The sequence below is a fragment of the Ursus arctos genome, unplaced genomic scaffold (genome assembly GCF_023065955.2).
Source record: "Ursus arctos isolate Adak ecotype North America unplaced genomic scaffold, UrsArc2.0 scaffold_20, whole genome shotgun sequence".
Lineage (NCBI taxonomy): Eukaryota > Metazoa > Chordata > Mammalia > Carnivora > Ursidae > Ursus > Ursus arctos.
Genome location: NW_026622875.1, coordinates 9,780,253 through 9,796,742, shown reverse-complemented (window position 1 = coordinate 9,796,742; position 16,490 = coordinate 9,780,253). Strand labels below are relative to the sequence as shown.

The window sequence follows — 16,490 nt, the reverse complement described above, 5'->3', positions numbered from 1 at the left end:
GCAGGGCTGTGTGGTGTCCCCAGTCAACACTCAAGATCCAAAAATGCTGGTTTAACAAGTAGGAGTAGCAAAGAGCCTGAGGTGACAAACCACTCCTGAGAGGAAGGACATGGCATGGCCTCCAAAAAAGATGTTGCACTGCATTCCAGAAGGAACCATCAATGCTTTGCCAATAAGTCAGCTGATATCTGATGAGCTGAGGTCAGTGCTCATTTACAAACACATACACACAGAGAGGGAGAGAGAACTCTGAAGATATTTCAGACAAAATGTAAACACAATAAAATAATCATGTAATGAACCACTTGGTCCTACACATGGCTCACCTCGCCTCGGTCTCCAAACATGGAGTCTGGAGGTTTGGGGAGTTGCTGTCCACTGATCACTTTCAGGATGAGCTGCTTTTTGGGGTTGGCAGGAAGTGGATCACCAGAGAAAGGGTTGAAAGTCCCTAAGCCAAGTAAAGCAGAGGTTAGAATCTGAGGTTGGCAACATGGGAACACACACACACACACACACACACACACCCTTCAAGCATGCAGAATAAAGAAACAACAGATGCTGAATTACTACAGTGTTTCTTGGAGCAAAGAAATGATCCCATAGCCACCAGCGTGGCTTTTACCTGAAGGCAATGCCAGCTGGCATTTCTATGGCTGTGGCTTTTGTTACAATCCATGCTCCCAAAGGCAAAGGAATGGGCCAACTTAAAGTGTCTGTGGTGCAATTATCAATCATGGCGAGGGGGAAGAGAGGCACTTTCTTGGAATGCCAGTAGTGTAGAGAAGAGCACTTATGTCAGATTCAAATAATTTTCTAACACAAACTATCGTAGGTGTATAGAGTGAATAAAACCAACAGAAAGAAGACCTGAACTGAAGTAAACAGCAGAGCAAGAAAACATAAAATCCTGAAGGCACATCTGACAACACTTCCTTACCTGAATTGCTAAAAACCCAATGTGGAAATTTTTTAAAGAATTTTAACGAGCAGAACCAAAAACAAGTGTTTTTTTATCTAACACTACATTATCTTTTCCTTTTTGTTAGCACTGTTTTATAATTGGACTACGCTGCCTAAAAGGGCTTGATAAAATTGTTTAGGGTGGTATTTTAATTTTGCTAGTGGGTTTCAGACTCACTGAAAGATAGGGCTCAATTTATAAGTAATGCTCAGTGAGTACCATGCTGGGGCACTGGATCTCAGACGATAATCCATTGCCATTTGTGCCCCTCTTTATGTGCATAACCTCCCAAGAGAACATTCTAAACCTCATACTCCCCGTATGTTAAATAGCTCTGACAGGAGTTCTAATTTACATGCTAACACCTTCACCTGTCTATTTTTAAAAAATCATGTTGCAAAACACTGACGTATCGCATTTTCCAGAGAGCTCCTTCGGTACAGTGCTTGCAATCAGAGGTGACTCTGAAGTGAACACACACCTTTGCACATCTGTTGGGGTTTGAGGACGTAGCCACAATTGCCATTCGTCTTGAACTTGGCTCGATTTAATTGCATCATTCGCCCTTCAGACTGGTAGTTCAGTGCCACTGCGCAAGTTCAAAGTTTGAGAGAATTAGGCAAGACAGCAGCATGGAGGCAGGACATAGAGAGAATTGCTCCTTCCTGAGGCATACACACCTAGCTGGCAACCTGCGTTCCAGTAGGGCAGAGGGTTGAAGTTACTGGAATCAATGCGGTAGGCGGAAGGGTAAATCCTCGTGAGCTGCTTTTGGTTATAAATCATGAACTGCTCCGATTTCTGCTGAACCACCTGATGTGCTCTTGTTTCACTAAACGATAACACGTTTCCTGTGGTTCCTGGCAGTTTTTAATAAAGAAAAAAGAAGAGTGAGAACCTCAGTCAAGAAAACACCACTCACAAAACACTTTTTAATACATCAGATTGTATCCATAATAACACGCAGAGCAAAAGAGTGAATTCAAGCAGAGGACGAGTAGCTTCGGACGAAGAAAGATCCATAAAACCCCATTCTTGCAACACTTGAACCATTTTGAGTTCAAATCTGAGCTGCTCATCTTACAAGGATAACTGCCTATTTCTGAGCCCCATGTTCGCCCAAGAATTCAATCATCTCACTAATGCATGTCTATCTGGCTAGTATGAAGAGGGCTGGCAGGAAAATTATTTTTTAGGGGCATGATTCCAATAGAATATCTTTGCCAAAGACATAGACAGTCACGGATAAATAAAACTATGTAACTTATTACTAAGTACCTTATTCCTGATAACAGGGAGACATTCATTGAAGGCATTCATCTAAAAAGCACACATGTGAAGCACGTATTAACTGATAGCATTCAGGGCCCAAGAAAATAAAAGACCAATTCCAAAGGAGAAAAACTGAGTTTTAATGTTAATTTGAATAGAATTATGAAACCAGTCAAAAGTTATTTTTGGGCAAAAGGAATAATAATGGAGAAAGATTTTAAAAGAGGATTATAAAAGAATAAAATCTCAGAAACAAGAACAATCAACAACTATCCATATAAACCATGGAAAAAATCAAGCGAGGTAAAAGAATGGGAAGCCTGGATTAAAGTTTCTGCTTGGCCTATCATCAGGTGGTGTTAATCCAGGCCAAGGAAACACCAGCTCTGAGGGTCAGGATGGAGTTAACCCCCAAGCATTCAATACCCCACCCTTTCCCCCCAATCCCGTGTCTATAACGCCCCTACTACTCCTACCCCTTCACCGAACATCTTCATCCTACCCCCAAAACGACCGCTCCTGTGTCTTCTGGACCTGCTGGAAAAAGCTGGCCCAAATAAAGACCCAAACGTGCCGAGAGCCTCATTCCCGTTCCAGTGTTTACTCTGACGAGCTGAGAGTGTATCTGAACCCAGACGGAGGGACCCCGCTCATGAAGCCAAGGAGTTGAACTCTCTAGTCTTACTGGGCCAGCTGGGCCTGGATGGTATCCACCCTGTGCATGTTCAGTGGAGCACACAGTCTCCCAGGGCCCCAGCTGTCCTCAGGACTGTAGAACCGTAGACAGTAAATGCCGGCCAAACGACTAACAATTACACTCTAAAGATGCAACTTGGAGTGATCTTAAATGCAAGATGGAGGCAAAGAAATCACCGCTTTTAATCTGATGATTCCCCTCACATACACTCTTTCCTTATCACGTACATTTTATTGACATACTTATTAACATAGTTTACGTTTGCCGAGCAGACTAAACATAATCTTACTTGCAGATTTTGATGAGTAATGCTTTAAACGTGACAGGAGAAAACACGCAGTCTTTTTGACAAGCCACGGTCAGGCGCAGTAACACTATAATCAGTGCCACTGTTTTGTCTGTCTCTCCACATAAATATGTACACCACATTATCAGTAAGATGACCTTGCTAATGAGGCGTATTATCAATTAGCATATGAACAGTTTGAGTTGCTTAGCATTGGGATAAGACACGCATTCGTTATTTATTGCTCGTTTTGTGGCTACACACACACACACACACACACACACACACACACACCCAAAACTCCTTAAGTTCAAGAGCTAGAGAGTACTCAACATTATTTTCCATTAAGCTAATAGAATTATGGTTTTTTTTTTAAAGATTTTATTTATTTATTTGACAGAGACAGCCAGCGAAAGAGGGAACACAAGCAGGGGGAGTGGGAGAGGAAGAAGCAGGCTTCCAGCAGAGGAGCCCGATGTGGGGCTCGATCCTAGAACGCCAGGATCACACCCTGAGCCGAAGGCAGACGCTTAACGACTGTGCCACCCAGGCGCCCCCAGAATTATGGTTTCTTAACGTATTTAATAGAAATTATATTCCTTGGGGCACCTGAGTGGCTCAGTGGGTTAAGTATCCAACTCTTGGTTTTGGCTCAGGTCATAATCTCAGGGTCCTGGGATCGAGCCCTGTGTGGGAACCTGCTTGATGATTCTCTCTCTCTCCCTCTGCCCCTCCTCCACTCATGTTCTCATTTTCTCTCTCTCTCAAATAAATAAATAAATCTTTTTTAAAAATTATATTTGTCTAAACCAAATACACCTTTCACTCCATTAAACCACTCACTGAGTTTATTTTCTAGCTATGGGAGGTTATTGTAAGGACAGTTTCTCATGTTCTTGCATGTGGAATTAATTTTATTTTCTTTTTAATTGGCTCCATTTGAGGAAGGAATCAACACCAAAGGTAAGACAGAAAAAGATACACTTGTGGAATGGGAAAACAAAAAAGAGAGATCTGAGAAGAGAATCCCAGAGATTTGTTCCAGTCGTAAGACTCAGCACAATGTTGTTTTTCCTTCACTAAGATTTGTTGGAAAAATGAGAGATTTTTCACTTACATTTCACTTCCACTAAAAATAAAATTAGATTGAAAAGCCATATGACTGGAGTTTATTTTTCTAAGTCAGTAACTGAGCAAAACAGAAATGAGAAGGGAAGAGGGTAAAGGGAAGAAAAGCAGCTAGCAGGAAAGTCCGGGGTAAGAACACTTGTTACTAGGATTTCTCAACGCAACATGATGCGAATAATAGGTGAAAAACAGTGAAAGGATCAGTGCTTCTGAAATTCCTGCTCTTTCCGTTAAGACTTCAATCTGTGGGTTAAATTATCTTTATCAAAGTCAAAGTTTCCAATGACAAAATACAGGACTTCTTGAGGCGTTACTTTAGCTTTCTTCTTTCTTCTGGTCACGCACACTAGGAACGTCCACCTGTGACCTGGCCACCAAACCAGGTCAGGTCTCCATAGTTCACTCTTTCCGCAAGACATTGTTATAATGCACCTGTCTTTATATAACAATGAAGTCTTCCTCTGCCCAGCCAGTCAGGCTACCACAGTAATCAATATGGCCGCCACGTGAGTGAGGCCTTATACTGGCATCAGTTTCCTGACCCGTTGGATGCCACACAGTTCCAGAAGTGTGTGCTGATGATCTGATTAACAAACAATTAGTAAACGGCTGACAAAGGTCAAGAATGTTTACCCAAGAAGAAAAACTCTCTCCTTACCATCATCCACGATGTCCTGGGCCGCCACGGAGTTTGTATACACCACCAAGTCAGAGAGCTCTCGGCAGAGCTTCATGGTTTTCCTGCGGCGACCCAACCTGTGACATACACAGTCAGGACTCATGTCATTTACAGCTGGAAGACGCTTGGGCTTGTGGTCACTCCACCTTCCCTACCTGCTCCTAATGGAGCCAGGATTAGAACTCACTTATGAGTCCGAGTTCAGTTCTCTTTCCACCACAATACCCTACTCGTGTGGTTTTATTCACTGTTCCTCCAAGAATCAGTGTCTCCTCGTGTATTTGTGAGCTCTGTCGTGAAGGGCTTGATGGTCACTGTTCCCCAGCTAGCGAGTAACACCAGAATTCACCAGGCATCTGCTCCACTTTGGCAGGAGAACCCGGACTTCTATTTGAGAACAGTCACAGCAGAGGTCTCCTGGAAGGTGATCCCATTTCTCTTATATCCTTTACTGTAACTACATATGGAATTTTCTGTGCCCTAAGGGTAGGAACTACACATCTCCTCTGCCCTTACTAGTTACCATTTTATGTATGGACATTCTGCTGAAGTGAAGCTAAAAATAAAATTTAATTGAGTACTAAATGTCATCCATTCCTACAAGACCTCTCTACGCTTCTAATTTCATTTAATTTCAGTCTTTCAATAAAGGCACGGGGGGGGGGGGTGTGCGTGCACTTATCTATGATATAATTTACATTCCTCTGTGACTTTACTGTATACACAAGGTGCGAGGAAATCATCTTATTCAGCTCAAATTCTATTGGCAATAATAAAGAAAACAGCAGCTAATATTTTTGAGTGCTTAGTTAATTGGAACAGGGCTTATCAGGCTAAGTACTTTAATTCCTTTAATCCTCACAATGACCCTAAGCAATAGAAACATATGAGAAGCCTAACTCATCCCATGTTAGTGGTGAAGGAACAAGAGTTTCAAGTCTGGCTGATTTCAGATATCTAGCTCTTCACATGGGCTCATCAGGCATCTTCTCCTTCAGTCTCCTAGGAGAGCCCCCCAGCCTGGCTCCTGTGGCCCCTCTCTCTTCGCTGAAGAGACCTCTTCCCTGACCACTGCCACCGCTGGCACTAAGCAAGAGCTCCCTGTGTGCCAGGCGCAGTGTAAGTCCCCTCCACGCGTTATTATCTCATACACAGTTCATCCTCCCACGTCCTGCTGCACTGAGCACTTGACCTTGTGATCCACTTCTCTAGACACATACAACTAAAACAGCCGAGCCGATGGGAATGGAGAGGCCCTGGAGTCTAAGCAAGAAACGGGGAGACTCCTTCTTACCTGTATAGCTGGCCGGTCTCCTTGCCGGGATTCTGCTGTGTGTCCTCCTCGTCATCAGTGCTATATGACTTAGGCCGTGATTTTGTGGTTTTCTGCTGGAAAATCACAGTAAACTTAACAAGAAATCACTGCATCTGGTACATGCACAACATACAGAGAACGGACTGGGCATTATAATATACGCAAAAAGGACAATTACTTGGAAGGAAATAAATGAACCAAAAATTGCAGCTTGCCTTCCCATTAATAACAAGCAGGTCTATGATCATAATTACACTATTACGGCAAAACTGAGGGGTTCTTGCTGTAAAACTGACCTCTAAGCCACAAAAGATGAAGGTTTTAGCAAGACTATTAGTCACGCGTTGAAGGTCCCCATGAACAGCAGGGTCATAGTTATAATATCTATTCAAATGACTGTAAGGGGATAAAATGTTCTTTTATTTAGGAAATTCACTCTTCCTGCTGACTTATAAAAGATTCGACAAAAAAGACAAGTAGTAATTTTTTTTATGAATAACTTTTTCCTGCTTTTTATTAGCATGCACTCAAAGAACCGTCTACGTCAAACTGCACTTTTGAGATTTTGACCCATTTTAATTTCTATCAACAGAATAAAAATTATTACCCACAGGATTCAGGCTGAAAGGCTGCAGGACTAAAGGCTGTCAGAAATAAAGACTTTTTGGAATGCCGCAGTTTTATCCCAACACATTAGAGATAACCCCCAAATTGGGCAATACATAACAGAAAAAACAAATGACGGGAGGGACCCCGTAATTGCACAAAAACAGCTTCCACAAACAAAGGCAAGGTCTTTAGAGAGGACCCTGGACATCTGAGGACTGCGGCTTAGAAAGGGAAAGGGAGCCCACTCCCCGCGTTACCATGGGACCGCATCACCCTCCAGATTTTCTCTTACTCAACAAATAAAATGCCAAACCACACTGCTGGTATAAACACACTCAAGTCTATTGCACTGACGGCAAGGCGCCAATTTAGTCTAGAACCGGCTCAGGTGCTACTGGTGTTTTGAGAACCTCGAGCGCATGGTGTGGGGACGCTAGCATCTGGTGATCTCACGTTCCAGCTTGGCCTCTCACCCAGCGGGCAAGCCGGCCAACCTCTCCAGCTGTGTTTTTTAAAAGGAAAGGACAATAGCAACTATTTTAAAGGATTATCGTTGTGATGTTTAAATGAGACAGTGCGGAAAGTCATTCTATAAGCTACAGAATATTCATTCAATATAATATACATTCAATATAAATACTCTTCCTATTTATTAAGATAATCCATAGTCTTGTGGACATTCATTCTTATGACTTGAAGTCTAATAAGTTTTAATTCTACAGTAGCTAAAGTATTCCTTCATCTTTCAATGGCTACATAATTGTCCATTATGTGAATGAATCTTGGACTGAAGATGTCTTTATGGGTGAACATTTTGGTCATTTTCAATTTTTGATTATAATGACTACTTTGTTCAACCTTTTAATAAATTATCCTAATGATGGAGTCAGAAATTCCAGATAAGACATTCCTTAAAGTACAAGAAATGGCCTTATAGAAGTTCATGCATAAAGTTTACCACCCAATAATTGATTTCTTGTATACTATGTTTTACCTTTTTATTGAAGTACAGCATACATTCAGAAAAATATAACAATCTTAAGCGTGGTGACTTTCCACAAAATGATACCGCCCAAGTGAGGAAATGAAGTACTAACTGCCCAAAAGCCTTCTGATTCTCCGTTCAGTCATTACCTCCTCCCCAAGGTAACTACTATCTTGACTTAGACCTCATGACTTCCACCTCACAGATCTTTTTTGCCTATTTTTAAACTTCATATAAATCATACCAAAAAGTAATGTACTATCCTGGGTCTGGCTTCTTTTGCTTAATGTCATGTTTATAAAGATATTATTGCATGTACCTGTAATTTTGTCATGTCATTTTCATTGCTGAAAAATATTCCTTTATATAAATACTCCACGCTATTTTGCTGAAAAATATTCCCTTATGTGAATACACCACAATTTTTACTCATTCTATTGTTGACAGACATTTGAACTGTTTCCTGTTTGTACTATTACAACTAATGCCACTCTAAATATTAGGTATATGTCACAAGGCTGAAACACAACAATGGAACTGATAAGACATGGTGCGTAATACAGCTTTAGTAGATACCGTGAAAGAGCGTGGAATAGTTGCATAAACACACACTCCCATTAACCGTGAATAAAGTTCGAATTGCTCAGCATCCTCACTAGCCCTTGGTGCTGTCTTTCATTTCATGTCTGCTATTGTGATGGGTATATATATATGGGTATATATGAAATCTCATCATCATTTAATTTGCATTTCCTAGAGGATTGATAAGGGTGAGCACCTTTTCCACACTAACCATTTGGAAATCTTCTTTTGTGAAAGGCCACTTAAACTTTTGTCCATTTAAAAACAAAAAACAAAAAACTGTGGGGGCTCCTGGGTGGCTCAGTCGGTTAAGCATCCAACTCTTGGCTTTGGCTCAGGTCATGACCTCATGGGTTGGGGGATTGGGAGTCTGCTTGAAGATCTCTCCTTCTGCTCCTCCCCACCACTTGTGCATGCTCTCTCGCTCTCTCTAAAATAAATAATTTTTTTTTAAATTATGGTATCTTTTGTATTGATTTGTAAGAATTCTTTATATATTCAGGATATAAGTCCTTTGTTGGATATGTGTATCAAAAATACTCTTTCCCAGTATGCAACTAGCTTATTAAGTAATAATAAAGAGAATTTCTTGAGAAGTTCTTAAATTTTCAAGTAGCTTATCAATCTTTTTCTTTTCTGGGGTCCTGTTTAAGAAATTTTCAAAAAAAAAAAAGAAATTTTCAGTTATTCCAAGGTTATGATGATATTGTCCTGTTACTTTCCAGTCTCTTTAAATTAATTGGATTATGCACCTTTGTCACTCTTACTTCATACCTTATGTTTTCCAAAGTTGGTCATGAGGGATCGTCCATGTGATTTCTTTCCATTTTCCTTCACGTCTGGATGCTGAGTAAATAAAACATAGTATGACTACTTCTCTTCCTCGCTTGTGTTTTGGCCTTAGTTCCGGTGGAATGGCAGGGGACCCTCTCTGCCTGAGGTAGAGCAAGCAGGTCCCATCCACTTCCTCCTGTTCCAGAACTTTGCTACCCCAAAAGTTGTGGAGTCCGCCTCAAGAGAGGGGACACTGGACTGGAGAGATGTGGGCACCAAACAAGAGACAGTAACTGCCAACCGCTTCCCCAAACTGGTGTCCAGGGTCTCTCAGAAATGTGCAGCTGGGCCGGTCCCTCCAGGGCCTGGTCACAAGACTCTGCACAGCACAAGATGTATTCTTGTGAATGCCCGGAGTGGGGATAAATCATCTTTAGTTAAAAGTAGATTAAATTTTGAAAAATGGCCGGAAGTCTTTAAGAGCCAAACAATGTGTTGACTAAAAAAATCATCATCATCATCACATTGACTGAACACTGTTACTTGGGACTGGAAAACATTAAAAAGAAATAAAACCCAAGTGCATGTATCAGGTAATAAGATTGTTTTGTTTGTTTAAGTAAACCACAGCAGAGCTTATCTGCTTATCTGTTCATTGAAATTAACGCCCTCTAGTGAGCATCTGGAAGACGTATTGCAGCCTCTGAAATTTTCCTCATGTGGGTTGATTTTCCAGGCCAAGGTCGCCTCACTCAAGCCCATCTCTGTTAGGGGAAAAAAAGGCCACCTGCCAAAGGGGTTTAGACTCTTTCTCAATCGTCATCCCTAAAAATATGTATTAGTTGGTTCATGGCTAAGAACATGGTATGAGGAGAAATGGTATGAGGCCCCATCCTCCTAGGCCTTCTGGCTATACAAAGAAGAAGCAGAGATAACCACATAAATGGAATAAATATGGGTGAGCAAAACTACTTAAAATCTAAAGGCCAGGGAGGCACTGACATATATCTATAGAGACTAATCAAAGATGTAACTGGGGGTGGGGACGGGAAAGATCAAGAGTTGACTGGGGAAAGAGTTCAGAAAATGCTGGAGGGGTGGGAGGGGGTTTACAGGGTAATTTCATTTGACTGATTAGAGTCTATTGACCGCCTTCGAAGATTACTGAAGCTGATCATTAACTGTTCAAAAACCCTGGAGTTAAGAAGTTAGCCAGATGCGCTCGTAGAACACGGCTTTCTACTTAGAAGACCCGATTCTGACACCAAGTAGCTAAATGTCCTTTGTCCATTTGTTCCCTTCTCTTGACCTCAGTTTTCTTACCTGTGAAATGGTAGAAGAACGGATCAACTAACCTCTGAGTTCCTTTCTACTTCGAACAGCCCACCTACCAGTCAGGGGAGGTGTCATTTATCGCCCAAAACAAAGCCTTCTGAGAGTGAAATGAGGCACTTTTAACAATTACGCTGGGACAGTAGGTATAATAGAGCAGGGCTGTCCCATGCAAGCTGAAGTCATCCTATTTAGTGGACACCTCCTACGCCCCAAGGCTTATGCTAAGTGCATTAGACATATTCTCATTTAATATATAGAGCCACCCTCAGGAAGAAGTATGGTTAAAATCCCACTGCACAAATAGGAAAAACTGAAGTACAGTGAAGTTAGATAATATGCCCAAAGTTACAAAACTGGTCGGTGATAAAACAGGGGTTCTGTGTGGCTCTAAATCGTCTCTCTGGCTTGCCTCCCCCAACTTCTCCCATCTCACACGACCTCTTTACGTAGAAGGGTAATACACACAACTATCTGTCTCCAACTTGACCTCCTCCTGAGCATCAGTACCGCATGTTTTATTGACTCCACGGAGCAGACACTGTGCCAGGAACCTGGCATGTACAGGAGGGCAAGGGCAAGCAAAAGAGATGCAGACTCTGTCCTCACTGGGCTTGAAATCTAATGGTGGAGACAAATGAACGCACTGTAGTAACACTCTGTAATAAGACTGCTGGGGAGAGTGCAGGGCATGGCAGGATGGCACGGGAAGGCCACCTACCCAGACTTGAGGATCAAGGAGGACTTCTGCAGGAGACGAGTAAAAGCTGAAGCTGGAAGATGGTTAGACCTTTTCTAAGTGAGATGAGAAGGAGGAAGTGTGTGCTGGCCGAAGGAGGAGCAAACACAAAAGCCAAGCGCTCTTAGAACAGGGTACCTGCTAGGAGACAAGGGAAGTCAGGCGAGCGTGTACTTGTACACCTGCGCGCTGTGGACAGTCAGAGCTGGAGCCAGAGCATGGAGAAAGGGTCCGATGGGCTCTGTCTTGGAGGGTGAAGGTCACCCTCCACACTAGGAGGAGACTTCGAATGGCTTAAAACAAGGCAATGGCATTATTAGCTGCCCATTTCCGAAATACCGCTAGGGGAGTGAGATAAATGAGAAATCGGGGTGGGTGGGACAGCAAAAGAGCAGGAAAAGTCCGCTCAGGGAATAACTACGGCCATCCAGACAGTTGCCACTGATACGTAAAAAAAGAGGTAGATTTAAGAACTCCAAAGGACGGGCAAATTTCTCGTGCCTACTACGTTCTTCTAGCCTGAAGGATGAGCACTTCATGCTTCTTTTACTTCAGGGCCTTCCAGGGGAAAGAGAGCACAAGGAGAACACAGTGCCGCATGGCCGAATGACAATCCAGCAAGAAGGAAGCTGAGGGACACGCGGTCCTGAACCAACAGCCCATCCGCAGCCGTGGCTCTCAATCTGCACGTGTATCCAGCACACACGGACTTATCTCCACAGTCACTTGTCTTTGTTTGCCCACTGAACCCAAAACCATGTTTAAAAAATTAACAGCAGTGTTAAAAACCTCAACACTTCGCAGCCTGGTTTATTGAAGTCACAGGCTCCACACACTGAGCCTAATTCATTCTTGTGGTCACCTAGATGGAATGGAGAGTGAAAAATAAGAAAAAGTGGGATGTTCTGCCCCACCACATGTTGGAAATTTGAGATCCCTTGCCATCTTACCTGACCGGGGACTTATCACTAGGATTTCTTCCTTGAAAAGCAAAAGAAAGATGGGTTTAATTTGTTTCATCCCAAATCTCCAAGACCTCCTGTGGCCTCTCCAATTGGAATGATCTAGGATGGAGCAAAGACTTCTCCAAAAGTGTCCGGGGAAGTGACTGGCCCAGGTTAGCCAATGAGGGTTCAAGAAGAACAAGAAGCAGAAATCAAGGTGAGCTAACCAATTTTATAGACATTTGTATGGTTAAAAAGGGTGAAGGGGAAGAAGCTATTGCTATTCATAGAAATTTTTAAGAAAATTCAGAATTGTATGGGTATTAAGGAGGGCACATATTGCATGGTGCACTGAGTGTTACATGTAAATAATGAATCATGGAACATTGCATTAAAAACTGGGGATATACTGTATGGTGACTAATATAACAAAATAAAAATTATGAAAAAGAAAAAGAAAAAAGAAAAAAAAAGAAAAAAATTGTAGGATCAACGGTAAGGGCAGTAATACTGTAATTTACATTTCAGTTGCCTCCCCAACATTCCAGTCTGCCTAACACGCAGTGTCAGAGGGGTTGACCTTGGCACCACTTCCAGGGGTAAGTTCTCTGGCATTAACAAGCCAATATGATCCCATATCCTTGGCAAGTTATCGTTCCAGGGAGGACATGGACTCGGGGCCACGGTGATTAGGTTAGGCATGGGTATATGAGCTAAGCTGCCCAATCTGAGCTCAGCACAAACTCTAGAGAGTAACCACCAATGCTGAGTCGTCACTGAGATTCAAGGGTAGTCACCCCATATGGTCCTCCCTCTGCCTGGGGATCCTGGAGTCCTGGAGGACAGGCGGCAGTAACAGGGAATCTGTTAGCTGAGCCAGTGACTGCACACATCTCCTCAAGGAGAGAAACAGTGCCCCCAGTGCCTTGCAATGATAATATCAATACACCCACCCTTTTCCTTGCCCATTTCTGATATTCCTATTAAAAAGCAGAGTTAAAGTCTCAGCCAGAGTCCAAATCATTCATTCATTCAGCAACTTCATAGGAAAGTCGAACTAAGGCCCAGGTACCATAACAAGTCAGAAAAATAATGGTTATTAAGGCTGGCATGGTTCTTGTCTTCAAGGAATCTATAATCTAGTTGAGAAGACAGATATTGAGCAGATAATTACATATGTGTTAAAAAAAAAAAACTTCAGAAAAGAGAAGCTATTACAGGCTTCCACGGACAATATAAAGGGGATAACTAACCTAATCCTAGGTTGAGGCAGGACTCATTTGGGGCATCACACTGAAGCTGGAATTTAAGAGACTGAAGTAGGAGTTGGCAAGAGCAGAGGTAGGAATGGAGTGTTCAGGGCAGAAGGAAAAGAACGTGAGGAAGACCATGACATACAAGCAGTTGTGGTTGGTGGGACAATTGTGGGAAGCAGTGTGACAGGGAAAATGAGAAGATCTGAGAGGCAGACAAGGACGCAATGATGCAGGTCTTTGAATGCCTGGTTAAAGAGCTTGTAATTTATTCCAACCATAACGGGAAGCCACTGAAGATTTTTGAACGGTAGAGTGACGTGGTCAGATTTACATTTTTAAAATGCCATGCTCATTTCAGAGTGGAGATCAGATTGAAGGAGGGCAAGAAAGGTCCAGGTGACAGTTGACATTGGCCTAGATGAGGACCCAGCCACGGACATGAGAAGTGGACAGATGGAAGACGAGCTCAGGAGGTCCAGTCAATGCAGCAGAGAGGACAACCGGCTGGGGAGAGGTGGGGGTGCCGCACGTGGTGGGCTCGAGCCTTTTCTCCCAGCTAGCAGGCACAGGGAAGATGAGCCCCGGGCCTCTGTGCTTTTTCCTGAGGGTGCCGGTGAAGGAGTATTTGAATTACTTCTACCCCTGCCCATCCACTTTTAACAATTTCTCACATCATTTTGCAATAGGAGATTTTCATTTCTTGAGCAATATGAGAGAAACAGAAGAAATTGGACAATTTCACAAATGACAAATGATCAGAAACAGAGAATGAGGTCCTTTCTCTTTCCTATCGAAGGACAAGTACAAGAGGGAATTGTGTACCTGTTTCAGGTGTGCATTTAAGCCTTCGTGCGTGGCCTTCAGGAGAGCTCTCACTGTGAAACTATCAGGATCTTCTTTGTCTCGAATTTGAGATTCTTTTAACAGTGACTCCAGTTTTTTCCTTATGAAAGATTCCACCTGATGCTCGGTGGTCCCATTATTCTGCAAAGAATTAAGCAATGGAAATTATTTCCCTTAAGAAACACAGAATGAGAACACAACCCTCATTCAAGCCAACATTGCTTCTATAATTTGATTACCTTTCAATTACCTGAAAGAAGTTAAGCACATTATACCATTTTGGTCCTCCCCCCCCACACACACTGATCCCTCCAAATAATGATTACTGTGACTATATTCAACCCTTGAGAACCTTATAAGGTCTTATTTCAGAGATGCAGAATCTGATGTTCAGAGAAATTAAGTTGCTCAGGTGACAAAGCTAGTAAGTAGCTGAGGCAGAACTCAAACTTAGGGCTCCTAAATCCTTCCCACCAGGCTACGTTGCACTTTCAATAGAGGGAAGGGGAAGGGGAGTTTTTGAAAACTAGGTTTTCTATATCTACATAGGTAAATGTGAGCAAAAAATATGCTATTTAAAAAAAAATCACTTCCTTCACTGAGGGGGAAAGAATGTTACAGAAATCTCTAGAATTGAGGATTGTTCTGAGATAAAATTTCTTTCCCATCTCTGATGCCAATGTGTAACTAAAGGGAACTCACTACTGACCTGTGCCGTGATTTGTCATTAAAATCACTTTAAGATCACAAATAACTTCAAATGTTTGGGATAATAAAGCTATGCTCATGTCCAGATGACAACTCAGGCAATTTTTAGGTGATCCAGAGACACAGATTTCCTTGAAGTCTTTCTTAGCATGGCTTTCTGGCCCCCTGCTCTGCCTGACCCCAGTGGCCCCGGGCTCTTCAGTTCCTTTCTCGTCTCCCTAGACCCAGCACCCGTCGCTAATTCTTCAGCCACAGGCTGGAGGCCAGCCCAGCCACAGGGAAGGAAAGTGGTCCTCCTCCACGAGGACAATGCCTACTTTCCTCACCAAAAGTTTAAGGCCTGTTTTCTACTGGCACATTTGTTACTAAGAGATCATTATATTTAAACCCTGTAGAACCAGGCAGTTTTCTAGTAATGGCTTCTATTTCACAGAATCTGGTAAGAGAGGAGCCACATAAATGCCCCAAGGGGATAACCTATCAGAATAGGTTGCTGACATTCCTGGTATTAAAATCACATGCATGAATGTTAACAAGGCACCTCACTTCAGTGAAGGCCCTCAGGTCCTGCAGGAGATGCGAAGATGGAAAAGAGCTGATCTGCATGGATGGCAATGCCTGCATAGATGCTAGAGAGGCCTACGGAAGCACGGACGGTCAGTACAACAGCAGTTCTGAGAGGGAGCACAGCATCCCTGCCCCAGTGACCAAGAAGACCCCCAAGAAGATGAGGAAAGGTCTGGGGCTCTGCAACAGCGATGGAGGGAGGGGCTTTCCCGTCATCCATAGCTCCAGCAGAGGTTTGCTAGAACACAAGTTCACAGAGAAGGGGACTGGCCGATAAAGCCAGAAATGTACTTTAGGGCCAGAATGCAATAGGTGGGGAGCTGCTGAGAGCCTCTGGGTAGCTAAGTGTCTGAGTAGTTAGTATTTTAGAAACAATATTAACCTGACAGCATGTGCCAGAAAGAGGACAGGGGAGAGGAAAAGCCAGACACACTGGTTCCTACTACCAGCACAAAGAGCCTAGGCCAGTGTGCCAGGAAGGATTTAACAAAGAGGAGAGTTGGAGAACAAAATTCATTTTGCATACAACAAACCCACTGAGCTGCCTGCTATATGCCGGGTGAGAAACACGACTAAAACACAACCCCACTGCCACAGAACCTTCAGTGTCACGGAGAAAACGGACACATGAATGGCTGACTACACAAGCAGGTACAAGTGACAGGAGTAAGGAGCATCACGGGCAGACAGAAGAGGGGCGCCTCCCCAGCCCTGGGAAGGTGGGAAAGACTTCCAAGAGCAGAGGAAACCTGAACCAAGCCTTAGAAGATGAGTATATTCACTTCCTGTGGCTGCTGTAACAAGTCACAC

At 43.0% G+C, this 16,490-nt stretch overlaps 1 protein-coding gene across 6 annotated transcripts in view; it reads right to left on the bottom strand.

Moving 5' to 3' along the window:
- The window catches only part of PLCH1 (phospholipase C eta 1), a 209,373-nt gene that overhangs the window by 13,761 nt on the left and 179,122 nt on the right, over nt 1-16,490 (bottom strand). For 4 of the 6 annotated variants that reach the window (XM_057316038.1, XM_057316039.1, XM_026497331.4 and 1 more), the window contains exons 12-18: nt 14,385-14,546; nt 9,292-9,363; nt 6,321-6,415; nt 5,006-5,103; nt 1,645-1,824; nt 1,446-1,553; nt 327-451 (exon numbers count right to left, since the gene is read on the bottom strand). In XM_057316038.1, coding sequence (XP_057172021.1) covers nt 327-451; nt 1,446-1,553; nt 1,645-1,824; nt 5,006-5,103; nt 6,321-6,415; nt 9,292-9,363; nt 14,385-14,546 — 840 coding nt within the window. The remainder of the gene's footprint in view (nt 1-326; nt 452-1,445; nt 1,554-1,644; nt 1,825-5,005; nt 5,104-6,320; nt 6,416-9,291; nt 9,364-14,384; nt 14,547-16,490) is intronic. The other 2 variants (XM_057316040.1, XM_057316042.1) reach the window with 1 other exon arrangement.